Below are 16853 nucleotides of genomic sequence, written 5' to 3'. Positions count from 1 at the left end.
AGAGCCATCCCTCAGCAGAATGATGTGAAGGTCAAGTGTAGCTTTAAAACACTCTCAGCTCCCTCTCTAGAAGCTTTCCTCATTTGAAAGACCCTTCTCTTCTAATTGCCAAGTCTCTGAGAAGTTGCCTATGACTCAAAGCCCCAGAATATGGAGCTCTAATTGCCCTCTCTCTCCTGAGAACTACCTGACCTCAAAATGCCTCTGTTTCTGCCTCCACTCTTCCACCCACAAATTAAAATCCTTTTCTTCATTTAGGAAGAAGAACCTGTTTTCACTTAAAAAAAACAGCAGCAGCTTAAATCCAAATAAATCCATGTTTGGAGAAATTTCAAGAATAATGATAAAGGGCAAAGAAGAATTCCAAACCAGCCAAATCAAACCCTTGCCAGGGCAAGACTTGTAAGCATGACTTTGAATCACATTGATCTTTCCTCTGGCCTGCAGAATTTTATGAAATAAGTTTGCAAGCTGATAATTCAGTATTTGCACAATTTATCCAACTAACTCCCCACCCTGGCTTCTTAACCTACGGTACTGGAATTAAAGCTATTTTGTATAAGATGGTTCTGGATGTTTGCTTCCTCCTGGGAAAGCAAAAAGGACTCACTTCAATAGGGCCCTTCCCTCATAATTCCACCAGATTCCCAAAAGTGTTTTAGATTCAAAAAAAAAAAAAAAAGGTTAAGAAGCCTGCATGAGCACAAGTCCCTTAATTCCATCTCAGCTAGGTATGACTCAATCTTATTATAAAAACTCTCACAGATAAAAGACCTTACCTAGTTAACCTTTTACTATTTTTTCTCTCCTTATCTTTTTCGCCCATAAAGTATTCCTGATTTCCAATAGCATTTTCAGTAATGTATTTTTTTACTGCAGTGAATCAAAGGCACATTGAAAATATTCCTCCCTCTTGATAATGCAGTGCCCCCACCCCACATATGATTCACAAGTGATTTGGTCAGAAACTTGGTATCATGGATATATTTACAAGTTGTAAAGATATCAATTCTTAATTCCTCAAACCAGCATTTCAAGGTCTGTAAAAGAATTATTAATAGTAAGCAATATTCATGTCAGACTACACCAGCAGAAAACAAATAATCACAAAATCTAAGATATGGGGGGGGGGAACTCCACCTATTTTTTTCTCTCTTCTGCTGCTGGAATTATTACAGTTTCTCCAACAAATAGTCATTTAATTATTATCTGAAAACTCCAATGAGAAGGCTACCACTTGACTATTTGATCCCATTGTTATAATCCCTGATTGCTTTAGAAATCTGGGTACTTCCTTTTCTCACTAGGCTGCCTTTCTAAAACTTTAAGACAGTTTCTGTGTCTCTTCTTCCTTATCACCTAGACAACACACTATCTTGCTTATCTTTTCTGTCTTTTCAGTCTCTCATACTACATAGTTGAACCTAGTACTGACCTTAAGAGTTAATGGAAGAATGAATGAGTGATCATGGATCTTGGTTGTATCTCTGTGGCATAAGGAGATGACAGGTGATACTCAGGATTCTATATGCCTTAGTCCTTCTCCGAGGCATTCACAGAAGTGTTGCCTGGAACAACATGGGGCTGCCTATTACTAACCACGTTGTGGACATCCATCCCTATGGTTTAACCTGAGCTAAAAGGACTAGCCCTTGGGCTTTCACAATTTCCCTGAGACCTAACCATAAAACAAACAAAGCACAGGTCTCCTTATTTCCTGAATTTAGCTAGTGTTTTAAAAAAACACAAATGTCTATGGAGTCAGGCCGAGTTTCTGATGATACAGGAGGCTAGGAACATGGCAGAATTCAAGAATGCCTTCCCTATTAAATATATAAATTATTTTTAAAATTATTACAGAGAGAGCTGTAACTCAGAGGTAGAGAACTTGTCTATATATTCACAACCCTGAGTTCAATCCCCAGCACTACAAAAACAAACAAATTTAGCTCTTATGACTTAGAATACAGAATATGCTACCAGACTGGGGAAGGGAGGTTGAATCCTGAATCTGCCCCTTACCTGTTAAAAGATTTTAATGAAGTTATTTGATTATGTGCCTCAATAGCTCCAACTACGGAAAACTGGGTTTTTAGGTTATATCCACATCACCAATTAAACAGAGTTGCTTCGAGAACCATGGACAGTCTGAGTTAATTAAATTAAGTAGACAACATCAGTCTTGTTATGCATTGTCTGCATTCATGACAGTCATATTCATGGTCCTGGCCTGACAGCAATACATGTGCTTGTGAAGTTACACTCCAAAGAGGCTTTGGGGAGAATCCTGCATCTTACTTCTCCATAACCATCTTTTGTTTTTTTCAATTCTCTTTATTTTATTTGTTCTTTTTATATATACACGAGATTGAGTGTATTTTTACATATTGTACATAATGTTCTATTCATGTGGTTGTACATGATGTGGAGTTTCACTGGTCACGTATTCAGACATGAACATAGGAAAATTATGTCCAATTCATTCTACTGTCTTTCCTATTCCCACCCCTCCCTTCTCTTCATTCTCCTTTGTCTAATCCAATGAACTTGTCTTCTTCCTTCTCCCCAAACCCATTGTGAAATTATTTCACATAACATGATAATCTTATTTCACATAACATGATAATCTCCATCCATAACTATCTTTTTTTTTTTTTTTTTGGAGAGGGGTTACTGTGTAATGAACCCAGGGGCAATCGACCACTGAGTCACATCCCAGTCCTATTCTCCTATTTTGTTTATTATTTAGAGACAGGGTCTTACTGAGTTGCTTAGCGCCTCATTTTTTAAAATTTTTTTGTTGAGGTTGACTTTCAACTCACGATCCTCCTGTCTCTGCCTCTCAAGCTGCTGGGATTGCAGGTGTGCACTACTGCACCCAGCCATAACCATCTTAATATGTTCCATCCACATCATTAGACGATGAATTGATTTAGAGGGAATATTTCTAGACTGATTATCAGGAGATCTGGGTTACCGTCCTAGTGTTGTCATAAATCATCTGTTTGGCATAGGTTAACCTGCTTGACCTCTGCATCACCCAGTGTCCTCAGCCAGTCTTATCAACCTCAAGAGGAATTATAAGGCAAAGTGGAAGACCTGGCATGTTGATATAGTGGTACTAACGACAATCATGTAAAGGTCTTCCAATAAATAGAAGACTGAATAACCTTTCTCTCCTGTAGATTCCTCAAGGACTGATGCACTTGGAATGACCTGTCTCCCTCCTTCAACTCCTTCTTCTCCTCTTTATCTTTCTCTCTCTCTTCTTCTCTGTTACTCATACAATGAATGAAACCTTTTGCATTACCTGGGCCATTGTTATTATCATTGTACTTCAGGCCTGATTCAAACCACAGGCTCCCCAATTTTGATCCTACAATTAGAATCAAATACACCATTCCTTACTTTGAAAGTCGTAAGTCATTAGACATCAAAAAGCAGGATGAAGTAAAGAACAATAAACCCAATAAAATGTAGATAAAGAAAATTATTGAGAATCTCTCCTAAGGTCTAGAAAGGGCTATATAAGTGCTTCATTCCTTGAACTCTCCTTCTACTGAGGGCCACCACAATCCTTCCTATAGTATACCAGTTTGGGTCCTGCAGAACTGATCAAAAGCCCATGTCATAATACCTGCAGATTTCAAGAGAAGGAAAGGGAAGCTCTTGATTACAGGACAGTGTTTTTGGAGATCATATAACAGGAATATCTAGGTCTTGGCCATTTTACCTGTTCAAGCAATTATACCAACCCCATGGGGTTCTAATTTTGTAATGTCCTTGGCCACAGAGATAATAAGAGTCCTTATTCTTGCAAGGTGTAATGAGGATATATGAGAAGAAATCCTGACTTCTAATAACCTTAATAACTGGCCACCTTCAGCATACCTTGTGTGGAAGACAATCTGGCCCTTCATTACCTTAATCTTCTCATAGTCCATTTTGCCCACATTCTTTCCACATTCTAACCTTTTTCTTAAATGAATAATGGATAATTTAATCATGAAAGCCTAGGTTCTATAAGATACCTTACAAATGGAGAAACAATGCCTTATTTTCAAATATAATGATACTGAACGTATCACCAGTCCAGAAGCATAAACGATAATATATTATATATAACCTTCAAAAATAATTGGTTCTATTTATTTAATTTCAGGAAAAAATGCCATGCAAGTGTTTGTGAATTTCATATTAAGTTGGAATAATTGTAGAATGAAAAGAAATAACAAATTGTTTATTTATAAAAACAATAGTATTATTGTTTTGTTGAAATAAAATATCACAAATTTTGCTGTTGCAAGATAGAAAATGCTACAGTATGCACAGTCTTTAACTATATAGAAAAGTTTGTCTCCCCCCAACCAAAATCTGATTCTCAGAAGCAGATTCTCTCTTCCACAAGGTTATAACTCATGTATAGTACTTTTCTCTAAGACCAGGACAATTGACATCTATTAATATAGCCTGCATTTTGCTAGGTGTTTTAACAACCCTCAGTAAAAAGGACTGCAGCAAAGATGACAGGATATATGTGGCAAGTGTCCTTCTGAAATTCAGATATGCTTATGATCTTCTCCTTTACACTTAATGGATTCCAGCACAGAATAAATAATAAAGAATTACTGCTACACAGTTGAGGCAAATTAAAGTCAATGCATTTGAGACTTCAGCAGTGAATTGACACTGGCCCTGAATACCAATTGCAACTCATAAAGGTAAAGTATAATCAAGAGTTTGGCTGGCAGGCTTGAAAAAAGCTACCCAAATGGGACCAACTTTAGGTTAAAACTATGCAGCGTTCTGGAGGACATGCACTGTCCCTCCCGGCCAGTCTGACACTCCACTGGACTTTATGTCATCTACACTTACCATTTTTGCAGAGCAAGATAGCCAGAAAGTCCTGAGAAGAAGAATTGAGAAAGAGCAAGAGGCTGGGTGTCTGAGCTGTCACAAAACTGAATGCAATGTTCTCTTTGGATGGAGCCGCATCTGTGTAAATAGCTGAAGATGAGAGGTTTGTATTCTTGGTGACAGGGTAGGGTTCTTGAAACATGTACGTAACTGATGTTCCAGCCTCAAAAACAGCAGAAACCTCTGTAAAAGAGAAAAAAGGGAGCACACATTGAAACAGTCAGTGAAGCATTCAGAATAGTTATAGTTGCTTGTGTATTGTCTCCTACACACCAGGCACCATGTGAAGGGTTTTAAATGTATTATGTAACATGCTTCCCATAATAATTTTGAAGTGGCAAAAATTATTATTCTTATTTACAAATGGGAAACCTGAGACTCACGGAGTTTAAGAACGTTGAATAAAGTTGCACAGCCAGAAGGAAGCTCACATTTGCCTCCTAAAGTTTAGGTCTGGATCAACATACATTTGCAGAATGACTACCATATCCCAGGCTAACTTTGTTAGAAGCAAAATGTAAATGTCCTCAACTTTAGCATAGTGCAAAAAGAAATTTTGCTGGGACCATATTACAATCAAAATAGAGAGCTTAATAACTCCTATGTGTATTTATCTGTATAAGATTACAGGATGTGAATGGGTATTCAATTACAAAGAGTAGGACATGGAGGATGGGCAGATGCCATTGTCTATAATGTTGGGTCAAGCATGAGCATGAAGGGAAACAGTATAGAAGGAATTTTCTGAAACAGTAGCAAATACATAGATATCAGTCTTATAGGCATTGATACTCAGTTCCCAAAACTAGCAGACTTAGGCACACAAACCCTATAACACAGCACATTGGATGAAGCTCTGCCAACAAACACCATGGAAAAATGTGGCGTCTATAAAGTAATAGAGTTCAATTAGCAGAAAACTGAAAATCACTCAATGCTCCTTATAGAATGCTCCCACTCCATTACATCATTTTAGTTCATAGAACTAACACTGCAAGAATCAGTACTAGATTTGATTTCATGCAGGCTCTGTGGTCCTAGGTAATGTATTGAATCCTATGGAGACTTTCCCTCTGGCGAATGGGAATCATAACACCTACCTCATTAGTATTTTTAATGAAACTGTGCCAAGCAATGCTCTTAAGTGCTTTACACACTTAAGAGCATTGCTTGGCACAGTTTGAACTCCACATTAGAAGAAAATTTAATCTGAACTCATTCCTGTTGCCATCATACAATGCACCATTTTATTTACCATGCATTCATCCAAATGCTGAAATATTTATTCTGCTTAGACCGAGGCTGCTCTTGAGTTCACTTAAAATTTCATCTCTTTACCAGGGTGTGAAGGAAAAGTTCCTTTGTAGAGCAACACATCTTACATCTGGTAGCCATCTCTGCCATAGAAACAGCACAGCAAATGTAAACGTGTGTTAACTATTAACATGATGAATTTCCCTTCATCCTAAATGACATGCAGAATATTCCTAATTTCTCATAAAGTTCTTTGATTGAGTTTGTAGCACCTAGAACATAATGCAACCTGGATTTGCTTCCTAATTCACTCACAAATTTGTTCCACTTTGTGAAAACTCTGTTCCAGTGTGTAATCATCTCAAAAATTAATGTTGCATATTTATTAATATTGCTTAGCAGGTTGAGAATATTAGTTTGTTCCTACTAAAGATTCATAGAAAATGTTTTGTATTAATTGAGCAAGTTACAATATTGGTATTCCTGATTATAAAAATATGCATCAGATAACTTGTGAGAGTGAAGATCTTGGCTAATCATCAGCGTGATCCAAGTATTTTTCTTGAATAATCTTCCTAAGGGACATTTATCATGTATTTAGAGCTACTGTTTTCTAGTTAACACAATGAAGGACTTTTATTTGATGTTTGTCTATATGCTTAAATATTCACAAGTCTAATTCAAAGCATTCTATTACATATATTATATATTGGCTTATGTCTTTTCATATTTAGGACAAAAAATTAGAAATAAAAAGCATTTCATATTTAGATACGTAAAGCCAAGTTTCTGTCATTTTTCTTCCCCTATCTCCAGTTCTAACTATTTTTAATGTTTAGATATTGCCTATTTTAGCATAAAGCTAAATTTAATAATGTACCTCGATTCTGTTATTCTTTCTGCTTCTTATGTTTTATAATCTGAGAATCAGCTTTTGATCAAATAAATTGAGTTTCTGGATATTCAAAACAATGAGATAAATGGAAGAAAATATTTAATTCAAAGGTGACTGCCAGTGATCATTGTGCTACTCCAACCAGTGATGTCAATACTAACATCCCTGCACATCCACTTGGTAAATGAAGCCATAGTGTTAAGGTCTGGAGATAATAGGACATGCATTTAAACAAATAAATACCAGTGGAAATAAAGGAAACTGGAAGGTATTATCTAAAAATCTGAAGGAAATAAAATACAAGGGTACTCACTATATTCCTTCTATCTGTCTAAAAGCAGAACAGGAAATTACAAAAATGAAAGTTCTTTGAAAACCTTTTCTCTCCGGCTTAAAGAGAGAGAGATAAATTCTTGCTTGATTACCAGTTCAAAGATATGGACACTAACCGAATCTGCAGGCTCACTTTCCTCCTATAAATTTGCCTTCCCTATTTTCTTACTTCTGAAGCCTGGGACTGCTTTTCCTGTGTTGTGCCACTTCTCTAAAATTTATTGTTCTTTGTTGAAATACTATTAAAGGCAGATCCCTGAACCACTGCTTTGAGTAAATCTTCTTCTCTGTGATATGAATTCCAAAGACTAATTGATCTGCTTGTTTATCTCTGGTTAGTCTGTTTTTACAGAGTTTTGTCCCAACTCTATACTTATGAGGATTGGAAAAATTGATCTTTTTTCCCCTCCCTTTCAGAACATAAGTCTAAGGTTTGAGTTAATTTGTTTGAGTGACAGAAACCAAGGTTCTCAGAGTTGTATGCTCCTGAGGTCCAGAGAACCCTAAGACCTGAAAGAGGTGCTCAGCATTGATAGGACCTTGAAGTGGAAAATTAACTCAGAGGAGGTTCTAGTAAACAGGGATATCCCTATGGAGGGATCCTGCCTGGTTGATCTGGAACTGGATTCTGGATTTGTCTATTTCTAGCTTTCACAGAATTCAAATCAACCTCCAGTTTCTTAGAGACCGATGGGGGTATTTAGTCAGTAATAGGTTGGATGGAAGATTTAGAAGACAGTGTGGAAAAGCATAGCACATAGGATTAATTCAATAAACAGCAGCTAGTCTTAATAATAGTGACAGAATTAAATTAAGAATGAGAACAATAAAGACCAGTGTACGATAATGTATAGTCTAATGGATACCTAGAAATCATATGCTGCATTAATTTAGAAAAAAATAAATATACTAAAAGTAAATTGGAAATGTGCACATGGAATATATATTTCATAATATTAAAAATTACTATTACAGTTTTTCCTTATGAAAATGACCCTATGCATGTGCTTTTAATGAATCATTATCTTCTAGGAATCCCTGCTGCATTATTTATACATTAGATGATATTATATCTGAGATTTGCTTCAAAATAATAAGGGAGGAATACAGGAGATGCTTATATTGATGAAATAAATGAGTTGGTCATTGTTGAAACTAGAAAACGGGTGTATGGAGATTCTTAAATTCTTTACTGTACTGTAGTTTGTTTTCATTTTCCACAAGAAAAAATAAAACAAAATGATATAAATTGGTAGAAATGTAAATATTAAAGGATTCTTGAACAGAGTTTTAGACTATGTAAAAAGAACATAAAATATATATGCTATCATTTTCACTGAAATTCCATTGCTAAGGAAAAATTAATCCATTTGTTTATTGTAATATTATTTAAAACAAAATCTGATCCAAAATTCAACAGATGGTCCAAAATTTTGAAACAATAGGAACTGTAAGCATTTAGTGTGACTTTTTTTTGCAGGAATTATCTCAAGTGCTTTGTGGAGGGTTCATTGGATGCTAAATCTCACTATTTGTGAAAGATTCCTGCATTTTCCATACTTGGTAGAGAAGGAAATTAAGAAAGCTTGAGGTTCAGTTTCATGACCAGCTTCACATACAGCAGGGTGCAGGCAAGCCAGGGTCTGAATTTAGTTAGATCTCATGGCAGAGTTCCAATATGATTTGGGGGGCTGTAATGCTGTGGTGGTGGAATGAATTAAATAAGAGAAGGCAACTACACCAGATAGAATATATTGCAATCGTTTAAACTGATACTTACAGATATTTATGATGTATATAGGAATAAAATAGATAAAATCCATGGTGTAAAATATAATGGGTAGCACTATCTCTGCTCTATTAAATACAAAGAAAAGAACTAGAAGGAAACATTTTTTAATTATAGTAATTACATTGGGTTTTACCTTTTCTAGTTTTCCAAATAAATTTCGACATATATTATCTAACATTTTATTTAGGAAAAATATTTGAATGACATTAGCATGACAGTCTTACCCAGATTATTCAATTAATGGTAAGTGGTGGGGGGCTAAGGACAAATACATATCAACAAATGATATGGGAGCAAGTGGATATGAACATGCCAGAGAATCAAGGTGGATCCCTACCTCACAATACACATACACACACACACACACACACACACACACACACACACACACTTAACTCATAATGAACCAAAGCCATAAATTTAAGAGCTGAAATTATAGAAATTTTAGAATAAACTATAGATGCAAATTTTCATGTCCTTGGACGAGACAATGATTTCTCAGATATGACACTAAAAGCATAGAAAAAACAGTTGATCAACTGGGCTTTATCATAATTAAAAACTTGGTGCTTTAAAAGATAATGTAAATAAAATGAAAAGTAAACCCAAATAATGGGATAAAATAAGTGAATATATATATATATATATAATATATATATATGTTATATATATACATGTTATATTCAGAAGACACAAAAAATCTGTATACCTGAATAGTATAAGAAAAAATGAAAAATTGGCAAAGGATTTGAGTAAACATTTCCCCCAAAAAATTATACAAATGGATAATAAACCCATGAAAAGATGATCAATGTGATTGATACTTAGGGAAACACAAGTCAACACCCATTGTAATACCACATCATAATCAGTAGATGTCTATTACAACAAGTCAGGAAATAACAAGAGTAGGCAAGAATGTGGAAAATTCGAATATATATATACATACACACATAAATACATACTGCTGGTAAGAATTTAATGCCCAATTGCCTCTTTGAAAACCAGTTTAGAAATTCTCAAAACATAAAACACATAGTTACAACAGGATCCAACTACCTTATTTCTAAGTGTACACTCAAGAGAATAAAATACATACATCCATACAAAAATATATACTCTAATATTAATAGCAGAGTTATTAATAATAGCCAAAGAATTTTAACCATTCCCAAATTCTTCAACTGGTAAATGGCACATTTATACTGTGGAATACTCTCTGGAATAAAGAGAAATAAAATGCTAAAACAATGATACAACATGGATACACCTTAACAACATTGCATTAAATGAAAGAAAGTAGACTAAAAGAGGCCAAAAATTATGTGGCTTCATTTATATGAAAAGTCTAGAATGGGCAAATTCATAGAGACAGAAAGCAGATTAGTGGTTTCCAGGGACGGGCAGGTGAGGTGAATGGGAAGTGACTGTGAAAGGGCATAAAATTTTTTGGAAAGGATGATGAAAACATTCTGGAATTAGATAGTGATGATGGTGTGCCTCTCTGTGAAAATGTTAAAAATCACTGAATCGCAAACCTTAAAGGTATGGATTTTATGGTATGTGAATTATAATCATCTAATAATTGACAAAACAAAAAAATACATACAAAGCAAAAACTCACATAGTCAGAGAGATGGAATCCTATTACCATAGTTCTATACAGAATTAAATTAGAATCATAAACAAGAAAAAGAAATAAAAAATATGCTGTATGAATCTCCAGCTTTGGAACATATTAGCAAGTCACCGAATCTTCTGTTATGATTTGGGGTCTAGAATGACTGCCAAAGGCCTACATGAAAATGGCTTGGTCACCAGCTTGTGGTGTTCCATGGAGGTGGCACAACTTTTAGGAGGTGGGGTCTAGTGGAAGAATTTAGATAATTGGGGCCATGCCCTTGAAGGAGATATCAGGATTTCAGCATTTTTCTCTCATTTTTCTTTGCTTCCTGGCAGCCATGAGTTGAAGAGTTTCTGCTGCCCTGTGCTACCTGTCATGATATGCTGTACTATGCCACCCCAAGTTCAGAGGAAATAGGACAATGTGACCATGAATGGAAACCTTGGAAATTCTGAGCTGAATAAACATTTCTTGCTTTTTAGGTGATTATCTCAGGCATTTTGTCCCAGGTACAGAAAGAGGATTAATACACCTCTGTGAAGCTCTCATATGTTAAATCCAGATTTTAAATAAGCCTGTCTTATTGGTTTAAGGATAAGGAATATATATTGCACTTAACATCCAGTTAATTTTATGACTTGCATTTCTCCATATTACCCTAAGAAATAGAAAGTGGGCCAATGGAGTTTCTGGCCCAGGATTGGAAATGAACATGTCCCTAATTCCACCCAAGATATTTTCACTATTTCCTGGGATACCCTGTGCTTCAGTAAAAGAAATGGAAGAACACCCCTGTAGAAAGGGCATTTTGGTCACGACCATCTTGTAGCGGATGGCTTCCTATTTCAGTTCCACACCACACTTCCCAGGGTCAATTGGCATGGTTAAAAGTCCCATGCATTGCAATAACTGAACATAGAGGGGATTATTTCCTTTGAATATGGAGAGGGGAAATTTGGAAATAGTGAAATCCGAGGCTCCCTGAAAAGGCTAAGCATACATCTGTCCATTTAATTTACAGATCAAAGTAAAGGTGCAAGAGCACAGAAAATTAGCATATGTAGGCAACAGATATAGTGGCGTGGCCAGATGAGACTAAATAGGAATTCTCTCAGACAAAGGAGGTGACAATAAAAAGATAAATCTAGAACAATGTGATCTACAAGACACATGTTGGAATCACATCCCTGGAGAAATGCAGGGAAATCTATTTGGCTTTTTTCTAGACAGTAGCCTTGGATGGGGACACTGTAAGATGGTGCTTTTGCACTTCAGTGACCAAGCCTGGTAGTGTTTATTCTGCATTTGTTCTTCTTAGTATGTGGAACCACTCTAACAATGGCATCCAAACTTTTCAGGGGATGTAACTTAGAGATCTCTCCCAGTGTGAAACCTAGTAGCATTTTTGCTTGCCTTAGCTCATATTAAGAACCTACTGAGATGGCACTTGTTATATTTCAAGCTCCCATGCAGGGCCCAACACACTCTTGGCCCTAAAATTTGTACCATTAATTTTTCCCAAGGAGTATTACATGCTTACCAGCAATAATAAGCACGTAATTCAACCTAAATTGAGGAGAAGGCTAAAATGAAAGATTGGAGAGCTTAAAATACAGAATATATCAAGGAAAACACTGGGTGCTTTATGTTTCTCCTTTCATTTTTAAGTTCCAAAGTAGGTTGAACTACAAAAAGCATTATTGGTAGAGACACTTGGAAGATGTGTTTTAATGAGCTGACAAAATTACTTATAATTATGATCATCATTTTTATGTAAACGGTTCCGTACCGTGATTAAAACATTTTAATATTTTATTTATTTATTTAAAGAAATATTTTTATTTTTCAGTTATTGGCGGACACAACATCTTTGTTTGTATGTGGTGCTGAGGATTGAACCTGGGCCGCACGCATCCCAGGTGAGCGCACTGCCACTTGAGCCACATCCCCAGCCCCACAGTTTAATAGTTTAAATGCTACCCTGGGTATACTATTTACATTATTTGCTCAGTAAACAATTTTCCATCAATAAAATAAACTTTAAAATACTGCAAAGATTGATAATTGGTTTTGTCTTTGTTTGAAAAATACTGAGTGTTTACCCCAAATAATAAGATTCTACAATATTTTAAAGCTATCTAGAATTTATCTAGAGGAGTCACACCATATCACTCTTTCACCAAAAGGGTACGTCAAGCATATAATGATATACTTGTGGATATAATGAATTCATTAGATTTGGGTGTGATATGTAAAGTGCCCCAGGGCAGGAATTTTGACTTTTACGTTTCAATTCCAGAAGAGCAAAACATGAGTTCTCAAAACAGGGTTTTTAAGATGTGTTTTAATGAGATGTCCATGTTCATCACTTGCAAAAAAGGGAGATTTCATAGGGCATATGATATTGTTTTTATTAATTTACCTAACTCGGGCTGGGGATGTGGTTCAAGCGGTAAGGCGCTTGCCTGGCATGCCTGGGGTGCTGGGTTGGATCCTCAGAACCACATAAAAAAATAAAAAATAAAGATGTGTGTCCACCAAAAACTGAAAAATAAATATTAAAAGATTCTCTCTGTCTTAAAAAAATTATCTAACTCTTCTTTTTTTTTTTTTTTTTTATAAAAATGACTTAAGATGGCTTCAATATCTCAAAGGCTCCCACAGAGCTAGATGCTCTGATCCTTTGCTTACAATTGTTCACTGATGAATTAGAACTGTAAATAATAGTCTGCTACTTATAATCCAGCAATGAAAGTCCACGTCTTCTGGTCTTCAGCTGGCTCCCCAGCTACAGACAACATGTATTTCTGTAACTACACATTCAGTTCAATTGCATCGACAGTGTCCATTCATAAGGAAGATGTTTAGATGTAATTATGTTGAGGAGCTATGTAGAGCCTCCGAGCAGAAGTAAATCAAGTGAAAGAGCACAATGAGGAGGGGCACCATGTGTCCTGGTGGTTGCTATCACCCTGCACATGGGAGACCATGAATATCCATACCTTTTTTACAAAAGGGTCCTTCATATGGTGAATTGGTGCAGTCGCAGAGGTAGCCACTGTGCTTCTCCACACACTTCCCACCATTGTGGCAGTTGCTGCCATAGCTGCTGCAATGACCTGGGCAGCCTGGCCTGACTCCAGATGTGACTTTTGCCCTCTCCTCCAGGTCCAGTGTCTGCCCATTCAAGTGTAAGGAGCGGATGCATCCTAGGAAGCCTTTCTGCCTTGATGATGTTCCTCCTAAAGGTAAAAAAAATAAATAAATAAAAGAAAATACTGTAAGATATCCTAGGGCACAATTCTTTTACTTTTAAGATCCTATGTGTCACAGTTAACTACTGTCCTATTGTCGTATTTTGCTGAATTTTTCTGTTAAATTTTCCGTAAAGAATTAGAAGTTTAAACCTGGGGGAAAAAATACTTGTCTTTCTAGACTTAGAACCACCCCCGCACAAACCCACACAGAACACACAGAGAGAAAGAGAGAAAGAGAGAGAGTTAGTTTTTGAGGGGTCCTTTATAGGTTTATGAGTGAAACTTCAGATGGCCATAGTCTTTGCAAAGAAAATAAAATGACTTATTGCGTGGTCTGCAGCAAACTTTCATCCAAAGTAGAAGGTACAGAGTGAGATTGACCTTCTGGCAAATTTTAAAGCAAGCTGTTAGCTACACCAAGCTAGAAAACTGCAGCACAATTCTCAGTACGTATGTAGCACAGCTCATGATTTGGAAAAGAGAATGGACTTTGGGGCTTGCTGCAGATTAAAACTCCATGACCACCAAATCACTTAAGCCTCAACTACTTGATCTATAAAATAAAATGAAATCCATTTAATCTATTTTGTGTGTTGACAGTAACCTCAGGTAAGAACATGGAAGACAGTGTGCATTCAATCATTGCTGTTCTCTTATCCCTTCGCTGGGGTCCTTATAGTGGCCAGAAGCTGTAGGTCCTTATGTGCTGATTGATCTTACAGTTTATCCTCAAATTACTATTTGGAAGACAAGGCATCTGGAATGCAGAATAGGCTTGTACCCCAACTTTCTGTGGAGAACACATGTTGAGGGGTTCAGACAGGCACAGTACACTCCTTACAAATTATTGAAAAATGGAGCAGACCCAAAGGTTCTAAGTATTTTGTTCCCACTGAAAATCCAGAATTCTATTCACCTTTTCCTCTGAAATCAGAAAGTATATGTGAAATGGGATCACAAATCAGAAAATAAATTTAAATCCCACTAGCAGATATTTATTTGGTTTTGGGAATTTGGGGAGATTCTGGAGGAGGCAGAGGTCCAGCCTGCCAATATAGAACAGGAGTTTTGTTCTATGTCCTTGGGCTCAAGGAGACACACTTGCATCAGTGGAGAACACATTCAAATCTTTGAGGTCTACTAAATGTACTAATAGAGTAACAATAAGGGCAGCAACTATGTGACATTTATTTTTTGTCTCCCAGGGATCTCCAGTCTGAAACTCATTCATTTCTGACCCCTCGTCCTACAATTTTATTAAATCTTGGCCTAGTTAAATGACTAGATCAGCATATGTTCTCATCAAGGTGGATCAGATGGGAATTTCAAATGTGTTATCTTAGACAAGAATTATGGATGTTAAAAAAAAGGTACAGCTATAAATTAAAGGAATGAATAGGGAATGGGGGAGGCAAGAAAATAATTAAAAATGTAGGAGTTTTCAAGTCTGGGTGAGTGGAGGAGATCGCCCCTTGCTGGATCATAACAGATTACCAGATGAGTAAATAAAAATATGAAATTCACTGCCTGCTTCCAAAGACTGAGATGGAATGTTCCTAAGGAATAAATCTGTTTTCATATTCTGAAGTAATGATCAAAGTCCATTGTACATTCAGTTCTGATATGTGATTATCAAGCAGGCCAAGAGAAGAAACCCAAATTGCATTCCCCTGTCTATCCCAATTTTGGTGAGCAAATCTCCTTTTAACCACAAGATTAATCAATTATACACATGGGCAGATCACAGAGGAAGGTTCATTATTTCTTTCCCAGAGACTGTGCAGAGTAAGAAAGAGAGGATTTATGTACTCAAATGTTTTGTTTTTTTCCTCCTGATTTTTTTAGTCACTTCCTATGGTGGATTTGAATAGCTCTTCATACATCTTGTTAGTATAATTTTTCTTCTATCAGGAGTGGAGAATGTGAGATCTATTGCACATTTGCTTGTGTGTGACTTAGTCAATGAACTTATATAAATAGAGAAGAAGGTGACTAGGTTGATTTGCTAGGTAGGAATACACTCCTTGAAATTGGAAATACACAGACCTGGTCAGCATGCTCCCCAAAGAAAGGGATCATCTCACTTGCAAATGCTGACAAGACCCAATGACCCATGGAGACAGAGCACAGCTAAAATGTACAAAGAACTAAATTTCAGTTTCACCTGATTCTGTTATATTCTTTACAAAGGAGAAAAAATACAGAATCAGACCTCTTTATTTTATTGAGGCAAATATACAGTCTAAGAACAGGATAATTTTAAGACACCCCCCCCCATCATAAACACACAGGCACACCTGCACACACCCACAGAGACCCGGAGTAGTTGTTGATTCTCTACATCCTCTGATGAAGTTAGCTATTATGTGTGATGTCACCTACTATGTACAGAGACCTGTTCAAGCCTTGTATCTTCTACAAAATGTAAATTCTGTGCAGAAAGGCAGCTGCAATCTTCCTTTCTTCTCCTCACTCACAGCATAGATTTACTCTCCCAGATACTTCAGAATCCATCTTCTTCTTTCTATAAACAGCGTCCCACTCTGGCACAGTCTCCTCACTCCCACCCTAATCCCTCCAATAGCAGCCTACCTTCAGTCCTGACTGTAGCCATTCATTTAGCACTTTGCAGTCAGAATGGTTGCAAATTTGTAAATTGGATTCTGCCATTCCTGCTTGATGCCCTCTCTAGACTAGTCATTGCCCTAAGGATCAAGGTGAAATTCCTTAGCCCGCCTGATATAATAAATGAGAACTGGTCTCTGCTTAACTTTACAGCTT

The 16853-nt window shown here is 36.5% G+C and overlaps 1 protein-coding gene across 2 annotated transcripts in view; it reads right to left on the bottom strand.

The window, feature by feature from the left end:
- Positions 1–16853, bottom strand: part of Cntnap5 (contactin associated protein family member 5) — a 790097-nt gene that overhangs the window by 109766 nt on the left and 663478 nt on the right. For both annotated transcript variants that reach the window (XM_021721849.3, XM_078017259.1), the window contains exons 18-19: positions 13818–14057; positions 4876–5100 (exon numbers count right to left, since the gene is read on the bottom strand). In XM_021721849.3, coding sequence (XP_021577524.2) covers positions 4876–5100; positions 13818–14057 — 465 coding nt within the window. The remainder of the gene's footprint in view (positions 1–4875; positions 5101–13817; positions 14058–16853) is intronic.

This window comes from Ictidomys tridecemlineatus, chromosome 7 (assembly GCF_052094955.1).
Source record: "Ictidomys tridecemlineatus isolate mIctTri1 chromosome 7, mIctTri1.hap1, whole genome shotgun sequence".
Taxonomy (NCBI): Eukaryota; Metazoa; Chordata; class Mammalia; order Rodentia; family Sciuridae; genus Ictidomys; species Ictidomys tridecemlineatus.
This window is presented reverse-complemented; position numbering and strand designations above follow the sequence as displayed.